At 47.2% G+C, this 20182-nt stretch overlaps 1 protein-coding gene across 1 annotated transcript in view; it reads right to left on the reverse strand.

Annotated features, from left to right (window-relative positions):
* The window catches only part of WDR27 (WD repeat domain 27), a 136179-nt gene that overhangs the window by 58302 nt on the left and 57695 nt on the right, over positions 1-20182 (reverse strand). Inside the window, exons 19-23 of the mRNA XM_055136760.1 lie at positions 16606-16727; positions 15622-15755; positions 14452-14549; positions 12718-12839; positions 1391-1488 (exon numbers count right to left, since the gene is read on the reverse strand). Of these exons, the coding sequence (XP_054992735.1) occupies positions 1391-1488; positions 12718-12839; positions 14452-14549; positions 15622-15755; positions 16606-16727 (574 nt within the window). The remainder of the gene's footprint in view (positions 1-1390; positions 1489-12717; positions 12840-14451; positions 14550-15621; positions 15756-16605; positions 16728-20182) is intronic.

Raw genomic sequence — 20182 nt, forward strand, 5'->3', positions numbered from 1 at the left:
TTTGGATGGGTGTGAGGGACACAGTGCCCACCAGAGGATCTTCACTACATGGTTACTTTCTAGGGTAGTATGTAATCTGGTCTAATGCCCTGAATTCATGTGCCCATGGCTTTCTTTCACCATGACTTCCTTAAGGTCCACACACAGTTGTCAACGCCCAGTAAGGCAAGACCACCATGCCTGCTCATCTGTGTGAAGAGTCATAACAAGTAAACGCTGTGCCAACTGCAGCCAAACTGTCAGGAAGCTAACCGGCATTCAGTGGCAGAATGGCTACAACCACCAGCTATGCAGTGAAGCTTTGCTAGGGACCAAGAGCTTACAGAAATCCGGGTGCAAGTATGTGAAATGGGAAATTATTAAGTGATTGTTGAATCATTATAAACAGGTTATTTTCAGCACTTTTCAAAATCACATTCACAAAGACTTAACATGAAACATTTTCTATAGTTTACGAAAATAGTAAACTATAATAAACATATTCTGGAAATCTTAAAAAATTAAAAAGGCCTCTGAATCCTGTCAAGTATGAAGTTGGGAGAGATAGAGCAAGCTGAGTGCCAGCTTCGCAGGTGGGAGGCCCAGCACCACAGAGTTTCTTGAGCACTCCCCAAAGCAAACAAAACTCGATTTATGATGCAAGACTTTGGGAAAGTGAGCCTGCTCTTAGAGTGGATAGCATTTCTGGTCAGCTCTGTAGATGTGTGGTTGTACCTGCCGGGCCAGGGTGTCCTTCACAATGTTGTGGTTCAACCACATCTACATGAACTTAGATCACCCTTGAGGCTCTCATCCATGTCTGATGATCTGAGAGGTGAGCAGAAGCACTGCTAGTTTTCTCCTGTGTCAATGTATGCAAAGTTTTTTTGTGTTCCAAATTTATTAGTATTGGCCACAATTATTAAGGGATATATGCACGCTCATATACACTTATGTATACATGTGAATCTAAATATTTAGAGAGGTCCTCACAACCAGGAACCAGCTCAGGAAGACCCAAAGGACAATCCCAGTGAACCTTGACCAACTAGGTTGAACATACAATTCCTAGACCAACAATTCAATACCACACAGGCACAGTGGTGCTCGGGCCCACCAGGACCACCCTCAGGTATGAGGTGGAGGGGTGGGGCCATGTGATGCCTCAGGCTTCGGTGCTTGCCAGGCCTTGGTGCTTGCCAGGCATGCACCCGAGCCATGAACTGGCTTTCCTACTTCCACATCCACAGATCTTCAAAGGACAGGGGGATATGTTATTAGAATCTATCTGGGTGGCAAGATAGAATGTTTAAAGCCAACAAGTAGGAAAGCTGGTGAGAGCAACACTTCCCAGATGGAAACAGGTGACTCTTCTGTACCCCTCGCCGCATATGTGACACAGAGGACCTACCTCAGAGTTCTCAAGTCCCACAGCTTTATGCCATCACCAACAGCTATGGTTGCGAAGAGGTTATAATCCTGGGAAGACTGGCTCGCCAGCGAGGACCCCTGTGGTGGTGAGGGGAAATGAAGGTGGGATATCAAAGGCTGAAAACACTCCTTTGTATAATGATCTGAAAACTGGCTCTGAAGAGACACCTCAGCAAAATCTTTTTATTATTTGAAAACCATTTCAGAACTCAACTCCAAAACGGTGCACATAGGCCATTAGTGATATACGTTAGTTCAACCCTGAAAAGTACTGCTGCATGTTTTCTGTGTCTAATCGCTCAGTCACAGAACGACACTTGAAAAATACCCGAGATGCACCTGGAGCCCGCTCCCCCGCCCCCCCCAGCCGCAGACTAAGCACGTGCCACGTCCATAGTCAAAGGGAAGATCCCTCCTTACTGAGACCTAGAGTTGGAGGGCAGCTGCCGTCTGCTGATCCTCAGACCCTGAGAAAGAAGCCCGGCCAGGCCCCAGTGACTGAGCAAACCCTCGGCTCAAGAGCCTGGACTGATGGGAGGACCGGGGCTCTCTGGCTCCCATGAGGCTCTCCATAAAAAGACTCTGTGGCATGGTTCATGGGGCCAGAGAGGACAGGCTTTGAGCGCATGTCTTTTACGCAGCTGATCGGGCTAGATTCCCATCACCACACAGTTCCCAAACACCACTAGATGTGCCAGTGTAGGCCCCCAAGCACTGCCAGAGTAGCCGTGGACACCTCAACACCGCCCACATGGCCCGGGTAACTGCCCGCATCACAGGGCCCAACCAACACTGAATTCTCAGTCCCTCACACTTAACTTCCAGCCCAGCTAGCCAAGAATCACTTGGGGGGACCCCTGCATCCACAAATGCCACCTGGAAATCCCCCTAGTAAATAAACAAGAACTTCATGAAATGGAGCAGGGCCCATCTACGAACTCCTGGGACCCAAGACAACTTAATATAATGCAGGTTCACAACAGCTCCCACGATTTGTCTGTGTCAACGTTATTCCAGACATAGTCAGTTTTGCCAGGGATTCCCCTGACAGGGTTTGGGGGCTTTAGGGCTCTCCTGGCAATGCTCATCCCAGAAATGCAGGCCTGATGGTTCACTGCTCTACTCTACCAAGGTGCTGCTGGGGCTCACCAGAGCTGGGAGCATCCAGAGCACCTTGGCAGTGCTCTAGGGCAGTACTGGGCACTGAACTCCGGGTCTGACACATGCAAAGCATGTGCTCTACCACTAAGCTATCTCCCTGGACCCTTAACAAATCATCTTAATAAGTAGTTATTCTTATATAAGAGATGTGTTTCTTACAGAGACAGAAAATACAGGTTTACATAGACCTAATAATAACACTGCATTAGCATATGCATACGCTGAGTCTTCCAGTTCCAGGCAGCATATAAACACCTGGAACTTTATCCTCTTAGCAAACACGCAGGACAACAAACGTGGGCTATGAAACACGACTCTCATACTGGACCTGATCACTGGACACAGACCCTGAGCTCAACACAGTTCAGTATTGCAGGAAGTGGCACTCACCAAAGCCCCATGATTCCTGACACAGAAGCAGTTCTGCAGACATCCCACTCCTGCAGGAACATCAAGTGAAAGATGGCACCAGGCAGGGCACAGATACAAAGAGGAAAACCAGACCTAGTTCAACAGGAAAGTGGCCACGTGGTCACAGCACCTGACAATCTGCTGCTCTGTTGAAGCTTCAGTGCAAAGCTTGCACCTGAGACATGACTCAAATGGTGAGTGTGGGCTTCTGAGGTTGGATTCCCCAGGACACGTGGCCTTGCCAGCACTGCAGGGAGCTATGCACCTGCATGACGCCATGCCAGGAGTGGCCCCTGATCATTGCATGGTATGGCTCAAAAACAACAGGAGTGAAATATTTAATGGATACTACACAGAAACCAAGTCAATACTTATCAGGGGAAAATTAACTCAAAAAAATTCTGTCAGTTCCCAGTGCTCAGGGGATGTGGTGCAAGACTCCTGCAGGCAAAACCTGTACTCTAGCCCTGAACCGTCTTTCTGGCCCTGGGCTACTATACTTTGATCAAGCCAATAGAGGCTATGTAAGAAGTAATAGGAAAAACTAAATTTATGACAATCAGAAAGAACAGAAATGTCTTTAAAGTAGAAGACAACATAAGATGGGAGGATGAAGGACAGAGAGATGGCACAGGGGTTAAGGCACCTGCCTTGCGCGTGGTCCGCCCAGCCCAATCCCTAGCACCACATGATCCCCTGAGCATCTCTGCTCAATAATCCCCCACCAGAAAATGTACAATATATCTCATGGGATCAAATATATGAGAGATCATGGTAACTGTTAACATGCCCTCAAAAAGGAAAAGGTGATCTTTAGCCTAGACACGCAAAACCTACTTTCAAAGGCCAGAAGTGAAGGTAGGTGAGAAAAGCATGTACAACATCCAGGGGCCCAGTAGACGCCATCAGTGCAGGCAACAGATAAAAGCCAAAGACACCCAGTTTTCAGAGTTGAAAAGCAACAACTGCATATGAGAGTATAAGAATTCTAAGTTTGGACTCACCTAAAGCACAGCTGCAAAGACACAAAGCAAATGTAGCCAACTACAGAAGACAGACTGACTGCAGTCCACGGGAGACTTCTCCCACTTCTGACTAGTATGGAAAGTCTGGCAAGCTCTAGCAGGGCAGTGCAAATAATTATGCAGACACATATTCAGCACTTATTGAAAAGCATGTTCTTCTCATATATGCCTGTGATAGCAATTAAATGAGCCAGATGCAAGTTTCTCAATAAATACAAAAATCTGAACGAATACCAGGAAGACCAATATTATAGAGAGTAAATATCTCAGAACAAAACCATGAAGTTAGAACAGGGTTCTCAAAGACGAACTTGGACATCTGGAAAGCAGCCAGCCCCAAGAAAATATGGTCAAGATTGAAGTCTTGGTGAAATCAGTACTATTTAGTGCTGGGCAAAAAGTGCTTAGAATGAGAGATGGTATTAATGCAAGGCTCAGGGAAACACACCAACTTACATACATGCTTTCTGAATACATAAAAGTGGCAGAATTCCTGTAGATGACATGGAGCACACTCATCTACTTAAGGTTCAGACCCAATTGGTTGTGTAGTAAAAAGCAACACAACGGCCATTGCAGATCCATTTCTGAACAGACGCGTGAGAAAGAGTCAAACCCAGCTGTGCCAAGTGAGAAGAATGAGGAGGCAGTTGAAGACAGAGTTCTATCTGTAGCAACCATCATTTTCTTTTTTAAAAAATATAGCAGAGGGGCTGGAGCGATTGTACAGCAGGTAGGGCGTTTGCCTTGCACACAGCCAACCTGGGTTCACTTCCCAGCATCCTATATGGTCCTAAGCACCACCAGGAGTAATTCCTGAATGCAGAGCCAGGAGTAGCCCCTGAGCATTGCCGGGTATGACCCAAGAAGAAAAAAAAAGAATATAGCAGAATCTCAGCATAATAAAATTGAAAGCAGTCATATAAATTTCAATGGCTAGTGTTTCTAAAAATCTAAATTTGTCTGTGTGATAAATATTTTGTTAAAAAACTTCAAGGATTTGTGTAGTTTTTAGATTCCAAAAAATTGCCACTCTAGTCTTCTATATTTTTATATCATAAATGCACAAGAAACTTATTCAGACATAGAAAACAAACAGTAAAAGCAGCCAAGTCAAAATCAGATGAAGGAAAAACATCCCATCTATATTTTATTGAGATGATTTCTAAAGATTTTGACAAGATATAAATAAGACTATTTAGCTTTATTCTAAAGTCAAGCCATTCTACGACAGCGCATGGTTAAGCAGGAGGCTGGCCCTGGTTTTGGAATGGGCCCTCTGGTCTGTGTGAGGAAGATGCCTTGGGTGACTGGGAGGTGAGCAACCAGGCACAGCATCAACTGAGGAGGCTTTAGGAGGGATTTCTATCTCGCTGGGAAGGGGAAACCAGGCGCCCGACTGCTCCATGTCTGGCCTCAGGGGTGGCAGTGCCTAGCAGGACCCCTGTAGCTACAGTCAGCAGAGCACTGGGACGAACATGTGCTACTGAGCAAAACGTCATGTCTCCAAACACCTAACAACAGAGAGGTCTGGACCCTGCAGAGTGGCACGGGCCCATGCAAGTGGCAAGCCAGGGATCTTCCCCCAAGAACCTTGGGGCTCCCAAAGCTCCCCAAGGTCGTGACCATGCATGGGGCACACGGTAGACCATCAGGAACTTCTTGGAGCGGGGCGGATCCCACCAACATCCCCACTGGGAAGTCCAGGCTGAAACACTGGCCCTCCACAGCCTGCGCCAAACCCACAGCATGTCTGCAGGGTACTTCCCCGCACCCCCAGCATCCCACCGAGGCCACAGTCGGGGAGAAAAGTGGCACCTGAGCTGCGGCAATGAGGCATGAACCTACTGTGTTCCAGCATGCCCCAGCGTCTCTTGGGGGCAGGAGAAGTGCAGCAAGGTCTGAGGCAGGCTGACCCTGACACGCTAGCCACGACCCAGGCTGCCAGCACAGGGAGCTCCAGAGCTAGTCCTGGGCCCTCAGGCATCGGGGGGCGAGGAGGGGGAAGTGCTCACTAGGAAGCCCCAGCCGAAGCAGCCCAGACACAGGTTCTGCCACCGTGGCAGGCCACCCACACTGGTGGGCACAGCAGCAGAACAGAGAGCAGTTTCCCTTCTCAGCCTGCCAGGGTGGGTAGAGGGTTCCGGGAGAGGCTGCAGATCATCAGGGGGAGCAGGCCTGCACGTGGACAGGGGCAGTGCACACACACGCTGTGCCCCACACTCCTCTACTCCTCCCCACTGCCTGCCATGACAAGGCAGCTGTTCGCTCAGCAGACGCCACTAAAACCACAGTCTTCTCGGGGCCAGGGCCGCTCGGCAGCTCCCTTCCCCAGAGTCAGAGAAGTCATAGGAACACACCAGCAAGGTGACGGAATGATGGCTGCACCTGCCAGCATATCTAAGTGCATGTAGACACTCACACAACTGCCAGTAACCATGTGCACACACCTGCGATCGTGTATGCATGATCGTGCACACACATACGTGTGGGCATGCACTCTGACACACTATGCCTTTTTGTGTTCGAGTGCACATGAGCCATCACGCCACTCCTGGTCTCTCTCTGGACGAGGCCACCGTCCATACTGAGAGCTGCTTCTGGTTTTAGTTTGGTTTTTTGTTTTGTTTTGTTTTAGTGAAACAAGATAGTTTTTATTGGATGAAACTTATTCAGAAAGATGTTGGGGAAGAAAAAGAGAGGAAGTATGTGCTCAAGAGTGGACACGGGCTCCTCCAGAGTGGAGAAAGCAAAGATGCAGAGAGACAAGCAAGCAAGATACGTGTTCAAGGGAGAAGCGGCTTGTAGAGGCAGCCGAGAGCTTCTCCCCTCCACAGCATCAGCATCCAATCCAGCAGGTTTGGGTTTGGGTTTCGCTCCCACTGATGAGCACACATGCCCCTTCACCTGGGAGCCAACCCAGTGACTAGTCTCAGATAATCAACATATTTCCATCAACTTCCACTATTTCACATGGGAGGCCCGAAGCCCTGAGAATCCTAGACTCTGGGCTGAGTCTCCCTGTCCCCCGTGAGAGGCCCCGACTCTAAGTACCACACAAAGACCAACAGCCAGGTGCTGAGAGGGTCCCTAATGAAGTACCAGCAAGGCTGACAGGGAAGAGACCCTGGCCCCACTGCACACCAGGGCCTTCCTATCCTACTGGACACCACAGTGCCCCCCAAGGCCAGCTGAACTAGCAGCCCCCACTTCCTGCACAAACATCTGGCACAGGGGGAGAGCACAGAGCAACGGGTGCATTTCACTGAGGAGAAGTGAAGCCTTCACAGGCAGCAAAGCCCCCTCACCTGGAACAGTCCCATCCAGGCACCTGTGCTGCATGTCACATCTTACACAGGTGCCCACAGACCACTTTCATGCTGCTTTGACACACACAACCACCGGCTCCGTATCTACAACACATACATAGCCTAGTCATCCCTCAATTCTTCTGAAAGCAGTGTCAGTCTTACTTGGCTGCTGCGGGTAGAATAATTCAAATGCCTGTGAATGAGACTCAGTAACAGAATGTGTACATCAGTCTTAACCTAGAATTAAGAAATATTGCCTACTTCACTGAGTAATACTGGGGTCGCAGAGATAGCATAGGAGGTAAACCACTGCAAACCTGGTTCAGTCCCAGCACCACATATGGTCCCCTATGCACAGAGCCCGGAGTAAGCCCTGAACACCTCTGGGCATGACTTAAAAAAACAACAAAAATCATAACACATACAAAATAAGGTGAAACCAGCGCCAGATAAATACCTCATCAGCCAACCTCCACTACCTCCACTACCCAGTGACCACCACACTCCAGGCTGCTATCCAGACACTCGGGCCGAATCTAACACATGAGTGAAGCCCCACAGAACCAGATAAAGCAGAACTTTGTGACCTTGGACCCCAGGCTCAACGGGACCCGGAAACAAGATCCTTTGTCTGCCTCCTTCAATCTCAGGCGCCCCAGGGATCATACCCAGACGACCCACTCTACCGGCGCCAGATAAGTACCTCATCAGCTGACCTCCACTACCTCCACTACCTAGCCACTGCCACGCTCCAAGCCGCTTTCCAGACCACACGGCCGCAGACACATCATAAGACACTTAATACCCGTTTTCTATCACTACTGCACCATATTTGATGGGGTTCAAATATGGTGTGAACCATGGAACACCTGTAAGGATGATGAGAGGCCACCCCAAAAGCCTCCATCCCTCTCGGAGAGCCCAGCAAACTACCAAGAGTACCCAGCCCGCACAGCAGAGCCTGGCAAGCTACCCGTGGCATATCTGATATGCAAAAACAGTAACAACAATGAGCCTCATTCGCCTGACACTGAAAGAGCCCCCAATACAGAAATGCTAAGAAGAATGAGCAAGGGCTGGAGTGATAGCACAGCGGGTAGGGCATTTGCTTTGCACGCGGCTGACCCAGGTTCAATTCCCAGCATCCCATATGGTCCCCTGAGCACTACCAGGAGTAATTTCTGAGTGCAGAGCCAGGAGTAACCCCTGAGCATCGCCGGATGTGACCCAAAAAGAAAAAAAAAAAAGAATGAGCAAGGAGAGGCTGATAAGATCTCAGGGATGAACTAGACTGCCAAAATGAAGAAGGACTAAAATGACTGTCTGTACTTTCAATGCACGTACACTGACATTGGAAGCATTCATTGAGGACCTGATGGTGCAAGTGCAGAAGATCAAGTGCAACATCATTGGTCTGACCAAAATGAGAAGGTATTGATCACATCAAGCCATTTTCAACACTGGAGAAGAATTGTTCCTCAGAACATGCGACAACAGACGTGTCGGTGTCCTTGTCAACACAAAGTTGGCCATGAGCATTGATTCATTCGAATGCCTAACAATCCGAATTGGATAATTATGCTTGAATAGATGTACTAAGAGACTATTGCCCACTTGGGAGAGTCTAGCAAGCTACCCGTGGCGTATTCCTATCCAAAATACAGTAACAGATATATACATACCTCTTGGAGAGCCCGGCAAGATAACGAGAGTATCCCACCCACATGGCAAAGCCTGGCAAGCTACCCGTGGTGTATTCGATATGTCAAAAACAGTGACAATAGGTCTCATTCCCCTGACCCTGAAAGAGCCTCCAATCGTTGGGAAAGACGAGTAAGGAGAGGCTACTAAAATCTCAGGGCTGAGTATAATAGAGACGTTACTGATGCCCGATCGAGTAAATTGGTGAACAACGGGATGACAGTGACACAGTGATACAGATGTAGCTCACTGCCAGCAGTTTCTATCTTTATTGTCTACTAACCAATACCCAACTACAATGAAGAAGAAATTGAGAAGTTCTACATGGAGCTGGAGAAGTTCCATAAAGAAGACCACACCTTCTACAAGATCATTGTCGGTAATAGGATAGGACCTATCCAAGATAGGACTGAGAAGGTCACCCGAAGAACTCCACATTAGGACCCATGGCCTAGAATGGAACGAACAGGGTGACTGTCTGAGTTCATCATGTAGACCAAGACCATCCATGGTAACTCACAGTTCCAGAAGGCCAAATCTAAATATTGGACATTGGAATCTCCTGGTGGACAGTTCCATACCGAAATTGACCACATCATATTCAATCAAAGGTTTTGCCTGACTAATGTTGCTGTTGTCCCAAAATTCCAAATGGGATCTGACCACTGTCTCCTTCATGCAAAATTCTACTTCACAGAGCAGGGAGAAAGGACTGCAAAGTTTAAGTTTAAGAAGAGAACTCCCAGAATGACCACCAACTGGGAGCTCTTTGGCACTATTGTGGCAACGTGGGAAGATGCCATCACTGACAACATCGACGAGGAATATGATTGACTGGTTCAGCACCTCCATGACTGCGCAAGGAATGCCAAGAGTAGAAAACCACAAAATGACGCTTGTCTTCAAAACCTCTTGAGCTCATTCGCCAACGTGGTTTGGCATGAGCCTCAGGCAATCACAAGCTACGTCCGAGCTTGCAAAGCTATGCAGAGAAGTGATAAAGGAAGACCTCAAAGAGAGAAGAGCAGCAGTGTTGGCCAATGCAGCAGTAGCTGGGAAAAGTATTTGCAACGCTCGCTTGTCCTTCACCAACTACAAGACCAAGATGATTGCCTCCAACATCCTGATGGATCTATCACATCTTCCAGAAGGGCAATGGAGAGGATTATTCACGACTTCTACTCGGATCTCTTCGACAGCCACGTCTACCTGCCCACATACCAAATTCCACAGGATGGATATGTTGTTCCCAATGTCCTCCCTTCCAAAATTTGACACACTATTTTGTTGGTAAAGAAGTGTACAGCAACTGGTCCAGACAAGGTCAGACCCAAACACCTGAAGAATCTGCCACCAGTACGTGCCAATACACTGGCTCGGCTCCTCACATGCTACCTGTCCAAATGCAAGGTTTTGTCCCAATGGAAAACGAGCAGGTCTGTTCTGTTGTATAAGTAGGGAGACATCCACAACATTGCAACTATTGCCCAATCTGCCTGTTATCCGTTGTCTACAAGTTGTTCACTCAAGTAATCCTGAATAGAACAGGCAGAACACTAGATGAAGGACAACCATGCGAGCAAGCTGGGTTCCGAAAAGGATTCAGCATGATCGAACATATCCACACAGTGACCAAAATCACTGAAGTTTCACAAGAGTTCAAGATGCCAATCTGTATAACATTCATCAATTTAAAGAAGGCTTTTGAGTCTGTTGAGACTGAAGCGGTCATCGAAGCCCTGGCCAAACAGGGCATTCAAACTCAGTACATCAAGATCCTCTGCGAGCTATATTATAGATTCACTACCTGAATCTCACCATTCTACAAGGAAGTGACCAGTAACGTAAAGAGAGGGATTCGGCAGGGTGATACCAATTCACCAAAACTCTTCAGTGCCACTCTCGAGAACGTCATGCAACAACTGGAATGTGAAGAAATGTAAATGAAGGTAGACGGTCGGCAACTACACCACCTCTGCTTCGCTGATGACATTGTTCTCATAACACCAAACATTAGCTAAGAGGCACAAATGCTGACCGACTTCAACTGCAAGTGTGGAAAGATCTGACTGCAGCTGAATGTCACCAAGACAATGTTCATGAAAAACGAACTAGTCCCTGATGTTCCATTTGCTCTCAACAGAACGAGCATCTCTGAATGCAGCAGCTATGCGTACCTGTGTCAAGAACTCAACATGAGGAATGACTTGGTGCCAGAACTGCGCAGGAGGAAGAGAGCAGCGTGGAATGTCTTCAAGAGCGTCGAAGAAGTGGTTAAGAGGACAAAGAACCTCCAGCTCTGGGGACATCTTTTTGACTCCACTGTTCTTCCTGCACTACCATATACCTCAGAGATCTGGGCCCTACGAAAACAGGATGAGAACACTATTTGGGTATCCCAAAGAAGAATTGAAAGAGCTATGCTATGCTAGAAGTATCACATTTCACTCAAGTGAGAGAAGGAATCCGGAGTTCTGACCTCCGTCGACAATCAAGAGTCAGGGACACTCTCTCGTTTGCCAAGGTGTCAAAAATCGGATGGGCCTGACACATAATGAGATTCAGAGATGACTGCTGACTAGAGCTGTTATCGACTGGATTCCATGGGACATCAGAAGACCGCATGGCTGCCCACTAACGAGATGGTCAGACTTCTTTGTCAAAACCCTGAATGAACAGTTTTAGGCTCTTCCTTTTCCTCAAGCAAACACTCCATTGGGCTACACTAGCAAGCAACAGGGACGAATGGAGACATTACTGGTGTCTGCTTGAGCAAATCGAAGATCAACGGTATGACAAGTGATACAAGTGATTTAAAAGCCCATAAGTGGATTCACTCTGACCTCAGCAGATGGACATAAAAGCACCAACTCACGTCAGGCTCCCAGGGACAGAGCAGCCAAGGGCGTGACCCTCCCAGATAACACATCTGCACACAGAGGTCTCATTGCCCCAGTCTGCCTAATGTGTGCTGTGCTTCTGGGCTTGCTCTTCTGGTACCTCACGAGGTTACAGTTTCAACAGCATTCCTGCATAGGAAATAATCTCTCCAACAACACCCTAAGCTGTCATTTCCCAAAGCCCTACAGAAACCAGAAAAACTCTCTCCTATTCAAAATCTCAAGCATCCTAATAGCACAGCAGGTAGGGTGTTTGCCTTGCACATGCTGACCCCGGGTTCAAGTCCTCCATCTCTCTCAAAGCGCTTGGCAAGCTACCGAGAGAATCCCACCTGCATGGCAGAGCCTGGCAAGCTACCCGTGGCGTATTTGATATGCCAAAAACAGTAGCAAGTCTCACAGTGGAGACGTTACTGGTGCCCGCTTGAGTAAATAGATGAATAGGATGACAGTGACAGTGACAGTGACAAAGTTAAAATGTTGGAGGAACATCAGGATAACTGCCTTTAAGGCCTCCCTCCATGACCAAAGGTGACCCCAACGGTGAGCCGTGGAACCCCAGAGCCACTGGCCATCCACTCAACTGTCCACGCAGTCCCTTAAGCCTCTTCTGCCAAAACTCAGGCTTAAAATATCTTCAAAGATTAAACAATATCTAGAATAATTCAATGATCAATAACAAAGTACATTAAATTCAGCAGCAAACTGATAAAACTGGATTGTGTCACACATTTGCATCTACTGATGATGTTAAAAGCTGTGTGGTTCTGTAGAAGTTGTCTCTGGGCAAACACTCACTTGATTCTGACAGATCTGGTGCACGGGCCGGGCATGGGCCTCTGCTATCACAGCTGTGCTGCGGCCTGCGTTGCAGTCGAACACTTCCAGGGACCGGTGTCGGCCGGCAGCAAGCACGATGTCTGGGCCTTTGGTCAGGAAGAACAGGACCGTCCCATCCACTGATATGTCTGGGACATCAGAAGACACAGAGGGAGTGGCTGGGAGCCCGAGACTCTCTGGGTTCTCTGGACCTGAATGGTCTCAGAGGGGCAGATGTCTGCTGACAGACAAGGGCCTGAGAGGGCTCGGAGATGGCAAGAGTCAGAGGTTGGGGTGCAGCCCCAGAGCCCAGAGCGGTTGCTGGCAGTGGGCGCAGGGGCAGGGGACTGTGCACATCCTGTGTCTCTGGCAACTGTAACAAACTCTGCAATGGCCAGTCACGAGGACACTGTAGATCAAGGCTCTCCTTGAACAAAAACACCCAATCTTCAATGATGTCAGAAAAGTAAACAGGAAGAAAACTAGAGCCAGTGAAAAGAGTACTAGATTCAATAAAAACCTAATTCTAATTCCAAAATATGAAGACTTCAGCAGTCAAGGCTGAAGCAGTCAAAAAGATGCCTTTATTCTAAGCATTTTATTTTTAAAATGTTCTAAGCCCCAAAAGATCACATTTCTAGCTAAAATATACTAGAACCTTCTCACTAGTTCTTATGAAATTTTAAACATAAAGGCCTTCAAAAGAATTCAAGTTAACCCTTTGAAAAAGTTAGTTTCATCAAATTAACTTAGATCAAGTGCTTAATTTCAAAATAAATTAGGCTAAAGCAATAGTACAGAGGTAAGGCGCTTACCTTAGTGCAAACCCATGCAGCAGACCTGGGTACAAAGTTCCGTGCCACAGGTGGTCCCTGAGCACAGAGCCAGGAATAGGTTCTGAGCACTGCTAGGTATGTCCAGAGCTCTCCACCAAAAGAACAAAATTAATTTAAAGGGGATAGGTATGTAAATTTTGTTTTCCATGATTAAATTTTTGGAGCTAATTTTATATTCTTTTTGGAGGTTGGAGGTTGGGGGTGGATTTCAGGCCTCACCCAGCAGTGCCTAGGGGTTACTCCTAGCTCTGCACTCAGGAATGACCCTTGGCAGGGGTCAACCCTATGTAAGGCAAGTGCCCTGCCCACTGTGCTGTTGCTCCAATACCAACTAATTTCATATTCTACCCAGCAGGACTGAAGTGATAACACAGCCAGTAGGGCATTTGCCTTGCATGAGGCCGACCCGGGTTCGAATCCTCCAACGCTCTCAGAGAGTCCGGCAAGCTAACGAGAGTATCCTGCCTGCATGCATGGCAAAGCCTGGTAAGCTATTGGTGGCGTATCTGATATGCCAAAAACAGTAACAACAAGTCTCCCAATGGAGACGTTACTGGTGCCCACTCGAGCAAATCAATGAACAACAGGACAACAGTGCTACAGTGCTACCCAGCAGGAACTGCTGAGAGTCTGACTACTGGCATGAGCAGAGCCAATCCTACACTATCAGAGGTGGTGCGAATCAGAGTAACCGACTGGACATCCCAGAAGAGGCAGGGTAGGGCCAGCTGCCTGTGGACTATCCCCAAGGGATCCCTCATCTTAGAACTCTGCGTCTGCAGGTGAGAGCTGCCCTGGAGCTCAGGCCCTCAGCAACCCTATGCCAGAGTACTTTTCAGGATGAGGACACTTTAGGGATGTGGGGAAGAAAGGATACAGGAATAAAAATCATTTGCTGCTGACAGACACGTGACCTCTCCTCCTTCTGTCAGAGGGAGTCGAAAAACAGGCTTGTACCAGCTCTTGGACTTGTATCTGGAAGGAAGAAAGAGATAATGTCGACCAAGTAATTTGTGTCCCTCCCATGAGAATAAGTTTTCAACTTCAGCAGGCTGGAAGTTTGAAAGTTTTCAAGTCACCCAACAATCATGTTCTATAACACTGAGGGAATAAAAAAAGGTGCTTACCCTAATTTTCCTAAGAAATTCTAGCTCTTCCTTAAGGAAAACCTCATGAAAAGTGATCAATGCAGGTAGCCAAAATAATTCATTTCTATCTATGAGAAAGCAAATTTTTCTCCTAATTCTAAAATCAGGAGACAACCAACCAGCTATAAATTATCTTTCACACAACATATACACTTAATATTTTCTGAACAACATCATAAGCAGTAATGGTTGATTGAATGATTTTTTTCAGTGGGCCCTAACAGTAATCTCATAAAGGAAAGGAACCAGCTCTCACATAGATGTCTGGGATTTGACACACAATCATTTTTCTTTCCCCACTTTCAGTCTCATGGGGTCGATCAGTGGCAACTGTCTTTCCTACCAGTCTGTGCATTTCTGCAGAATCCTACAAGTCTGCCAACCACTCAGATGAAAAAAATGATTCAGCTTTACCACAATCAAAACCCAACCCAAGTGCTCCGACATGGCTTTTAAAGCAACACCCTTAATGGGCTGGAGATAATTCAGCAGGGAGGGCACTTGCCTTGCACGCAGCCAACACAGATTCATTTCCAGGGGCCCCGTATGGTCCCGAGCCCCACCAGGACTGATCCCTGAGTGCAGATGCAGGAGTAAGCCCCGAATACTGCTGGGGGAGGCCCCCAAACAAACAAAAAATCCCAATAAAAATGAAGAGAAAATAGAGAGGCCAAGGCAAGAAGACATATAACACCAGCAGCCTCTCTCCTTGAAGCCAAGGCCTCACAGGAGGGAGGATTCCATATATGTCGTCCCAGTTAGGGGGCCCTCACCCACGGGGCTCCCACAAAGCTAGCATCCCACTGAAACTGCTCTGTGCCCACCATCAGACCCTGCACAGAGAGTGAATATGCTTGCCAGGAGCAGGTCAGAGAAAAGAGACCCAGCGGGCAGCCTACCTTTTTATCTCCTCCTTGGAAGTATCAATGTGATACTTGAGTAGCTGGAATTCCAAGCCAGAAGACAACAGTATAAAAGCATCGATGAAATAAAACTGTGCAGACTGGACGGGCCTGGAGAACACGCCTCTGCCCTGCAATGCAAAGCAGCAATTCTTCACCAAGGCCAACCTCAACAGCACTGCTGCTCTAGAACCACCCTCATCTTTGGTCCTAATGTGCAGACACATTTAGAACCAAGTCCGGCTACTTCAAAGTTATATTACATGAGTTAAATTGTGTTGTGTGGGGTGTTGAATTGTGAACATTAAAAATGACGAAAGTAAGACTCCTGAAACAAGGCAGTTTTATGACCTGTAGCACAGGTTCTAATGTGATGTTCTATCAGCTTTTGTATACCTGCTCAGACACTGTAACCTCACAACAATCACAACCTCCACTGGGCTCCCCACATCTTTTCTTTCCCCTCTGGAGTTCCTGGATACAATTCCATCCTACAAAACTCTCAGAACATAAGTGCTAATATCATCTTTGAGCACTTGTGAGTGCCAGCTTGTGAGTGTCTGCTCCTCTCTCTGCAGAGGACACTGGTGCCATCTCCCTGTTTCCCAGGTCCCATTCTCTTTTCCAATGATCTCCGTAAGTTCATTAGAAGAAGTCATTTTTCTCCCCAAAAGTACTGCCTCCAAGAATGTTCCCTTTGGCATCAGTAGCTCCAGTAATATCACATCAAAGTTATATTTTAAATTATTCCACTCTTTGAGTATCGAAGATCTCCAACTTTAGGTCATCACAGAAGGAAGACACGTCCAACTGTGTGTGTGCACTTGCACACCTGTATGTCATGTGTGTGTGCATTTCTGCACTTGGCTATGCCTAACCACCCACTAAAGGAAGAAGTTGGACTTCGAGAAGGCTCTGCTGGGGCAGCTGTGCTACCTCAGAGCACCAGGACGGTCATTTCAAACCTACAATTACTGTTACCAGAAGCAGGGCCAGCTCCATCCTGCGAACAGACCACACCCTCACAGTCCTGTCCTGGGAAGCAGAGAGCAGCCACCTGCCACCATGGCTCCAGCTCACCGTGCTCACAGCCCCATCATGACCTGTGGAACACACAGGAAGGCTCATTGGACACTATCCCCCACAGAGCTGCAGGCATCACATGGGACATGGAGGGACAGAGGCTGCACTGAAGGAATGGGGCAGCTTCTGTAGGACATGCCCCTAAACTTCATATTCTGTAAAACACACCCAGAAATAAGATGTGAATCTGAGAGTGCAATTTTAGAAGAAACATAAGGAGCCAGAGAGATAGTGCAGGAGGGAAGACTGTGGTGATCACGACCCTGATTCAAATCCCCGGTATCACACATGGTGCTCTGAGTATTGTTAGAGTTCCTGAACATAGAGCCAGGAATAGCCCCTGAACATTACAGGTATGGCCCCGAAACAAAATAAAATAAATTACTTAAAAGTAAAGAATCATAAGATGTGGTACCTTAGGATTGGAGATTGTACATTGCATTAGGGCGCTTGCCTTGCACAAAGCTGACCTGGATTCAATCCCCAGCACCCTTTATGGCCCCCCAAGCACTGCCGGGAGTAATTATATGTGGTATTCTGGATTCTACTACATAGACCTGTGTATTTCCTGACAATTCTGCTTTCTTGTCATTTTTGTGACTGGGGGTGGAACTGAAATCCTCACATTGCCTGCTGAGTGCTGTAGCACCGAGCCGCCTCTCTGCTATTAAACAATGAATTTATCTGCTTTGGTTTCTTGGGGGGAGGAGGGGAGACACATTTGGTGGTGCTCAAGGCTTACTCCTGGCTCTGTGATCAGGAATTGCTCCTGGCAGGCTCTATGGACCATCTGGGATGCATGAGATTGGATGAGTGTCTGCCCAGGCCAGCTGCAAGGCAAGTGCCCTACCTGCTGTACTATCTCTCCAGCCCCAAATCTTTTTTTTTCTGTTTTTAATTTTGTTTTGGGGCCATACCTTGTGGTTCTCAGGGATTATTCTAGGCCCTTCACTCAGGAATAAGCCTTGGTAGACTCAGGCAACCATCTGGGATCCGGGGATCGAACCTGGGTGACCAAGTACTTTAAAGAACTTACTTCTTAATGTTGTAGTCTTAACTGCATAGAATCACAGGTGAATGACCACAGGCTGGCCTAGACTCTCTTTCTCAGGGTGCTTCTGTGCTAGCTCAAGTTAACTAATCACCATGGTGCTCACAGATTATGGGGCTGACCATCACTGTCCTGCACCCAGTACTGATAACAGTTGCACCCTGTTGTATCACCACAGCTAAACAGTGACTTCTCATTGGACAGCAGGGGGATTTCAAGGGATAACTTCAAGGTCTGACAATGAACTGCAATGTCACCCACATCACAGTTTTCAGGGAAGAAACAAGATGAAAATGAGAAAATCAGGCTGGGGAGATGGTTCAAAGGGCTGAAAGCATGCTTGGATGAGGGAAACCAAGATTAGATGATGCTATATGGTCCCCAACACTTGCCACCAAGTGTGGCAAAAAATAAAAACAAAGAAACAGAAAACAAGGGAAAATATAAATGATTATAAGTTAGTCAATTGAATAGGGACTGGAAAAGGAGAGTAACGCTTTACCATCAGGAAGATTCCCAAGGGCTCTGCTGCCCTCTGGTGGGCATCCTGGGTTCCACCGAAGTTGTCAGCCCACCGTCACCCTCTTAGGTATCTTATGGACCAGTGCTGCCCTCAGGACAGAACCAGGACATGGGACTGGCTCCTGGGTAGGACAAGTATCCCTGATGTAAACAAATTGTCAGGCTTCTGGTCCAGTTCTTGAGCCCTTCCTGGCCTATCATTGGACACTGGCCCTCGCCTTTAACCCACAGATATCAGAGAGGTCATTCTCAGAGGGACATGCAGGGTGACAGAACCACACTTGGCTGAACTCATTTGTTCCCATACAATCACATGCATTGGAGAGCTATACCACCCCCTTAAGTCCATGTCTCCATCTGTCCATCCACTGCCCCTTCCACTGGGGACAGGTAAACATGGTAAAAGTCATATATGAACCCCATACATAAAGGTAAATGTATGGAAGTTCATATATGAGCCCCAGAAGACACTAATGAAGGCAAAGCATAATGGTCATGTGCTGTCTCCAAGTGCCCCCAGCCTGAGGAACCTGCCCAATACTTCAGCTAGGACAAGCAGAGAGCCCTACAGAAATTGGTCCGGAGTTGAGAGCTTTGAGGTAAAAACTGGGAACTTAGAGCCCGGAGGTGAGATCCCTGAGGGTGAGATCTCTAAGTAAAAGCTCTGAGGTGAGAACCCTAAGCTGAGAGCCCTGAGGTAAGAACCTTTTGGTAAGCTCCCTAAGGTAAGAGCCCTGAGATGAGAGCCCTAAGGTGAGTTCCCTGAGGGTCAGAGCCCTGAAGTTAAGACCTTTAAGGTGACACACCTGAGGTGAGAGCTCTAAAGTAAAAATCCTGAAGGGAGAGCCATACTAAGGTGAGTCCCCTGAGGGTGAGTCCTGAGGTGATACCTCTGAGTTCAGAACCCTGAGATGAGACCCCTGTGGAAGAGATCTTGCAGTGACACACCTGAGGTGAGAGCCCTGAGGTGAGAATCCTGAGGTAAAAGTCTTAAGGCAGGTCACTGACGTGAGAGACCTTTGAGGTTAGACCCCTGGTTAGATAGCCCTGAGATAAGAGCACTTAAGTGAGCCCCTGAGATGAGAGCCCTGAGGTGAGAATTCTAAGGTGGGAGACCTGAAGTGAATCTCCTGAGATGAAACCACTGAAGTGAGATTTTTGAGGCAAGATTCCTAAGTGTGAACTCCAGGGTCCAGAGTCCAGCGTTCTCTCCCTTTTTCTCCAGTTAAGCATGACTGTGCAGAGGCTTCTGAAACCCACGGGCTTATTTAGATGCCTGATTCTCTTGGGTACAAGAGTTAAGAACTTTAAAACAGAGGAATTAAAGATATTAAGGACATACATATAGGAAAGGAAGAGGTCAAACTATCACTATTTATGGATGATATGATACAATACCTAGAAAATTCTAAAGACTCTAAAAAATCTCCTAGAAACAATAGGTTTGTATAGTAAAGTGGCAGGCTACAAAATCAACACCCAAAGTCCATGGCTTTCCTATATACAAATAATGAAAGAGAAGAAAGAGATATTTTTTTTTAAATCCCGTTCAAAATAGTATCTCAGAAAATCAAGTACCTCAGAATCAGCTTAACTAAAGAGGTGAAGGACCCATACAAGGAAAATTACAAAATACTACTTCAAGAAATAAAAGAGGACACTAAGAAATGGAGACACATCCCCCTGCTCATGGATAGGGAGGATTAACATTATCAAAATGGCAATACTCCCCAGAGCAGATTTAATGTGGTTCCTATCAGGATACCCATGACATTTTTCAAAGAAATAGACAAAACACTCCTGAAATTCATATGGAACAATAAACCCCCACAAACAGCTAAGGCAATCCTTGGGGAAAAGAAGATGTGTGGCATCCTTCCCCAACTTCAAACTGTACTGAAA

Source organism: Sorex araneus, chromosome 4 (assembly GCF_027595985.1).
Source record: "Sorex araneus isolate mSorAra2 chromosome 4, mSorAra2.pri, whole genome shotgun sequence".
Taxonomy (NCBI): domain Eukaryota; kingdom Metazoa; phylum Chordata; class Mammalia; order Eulipotyphla; family Soricidae; genus Sorex; species Sorex araneus.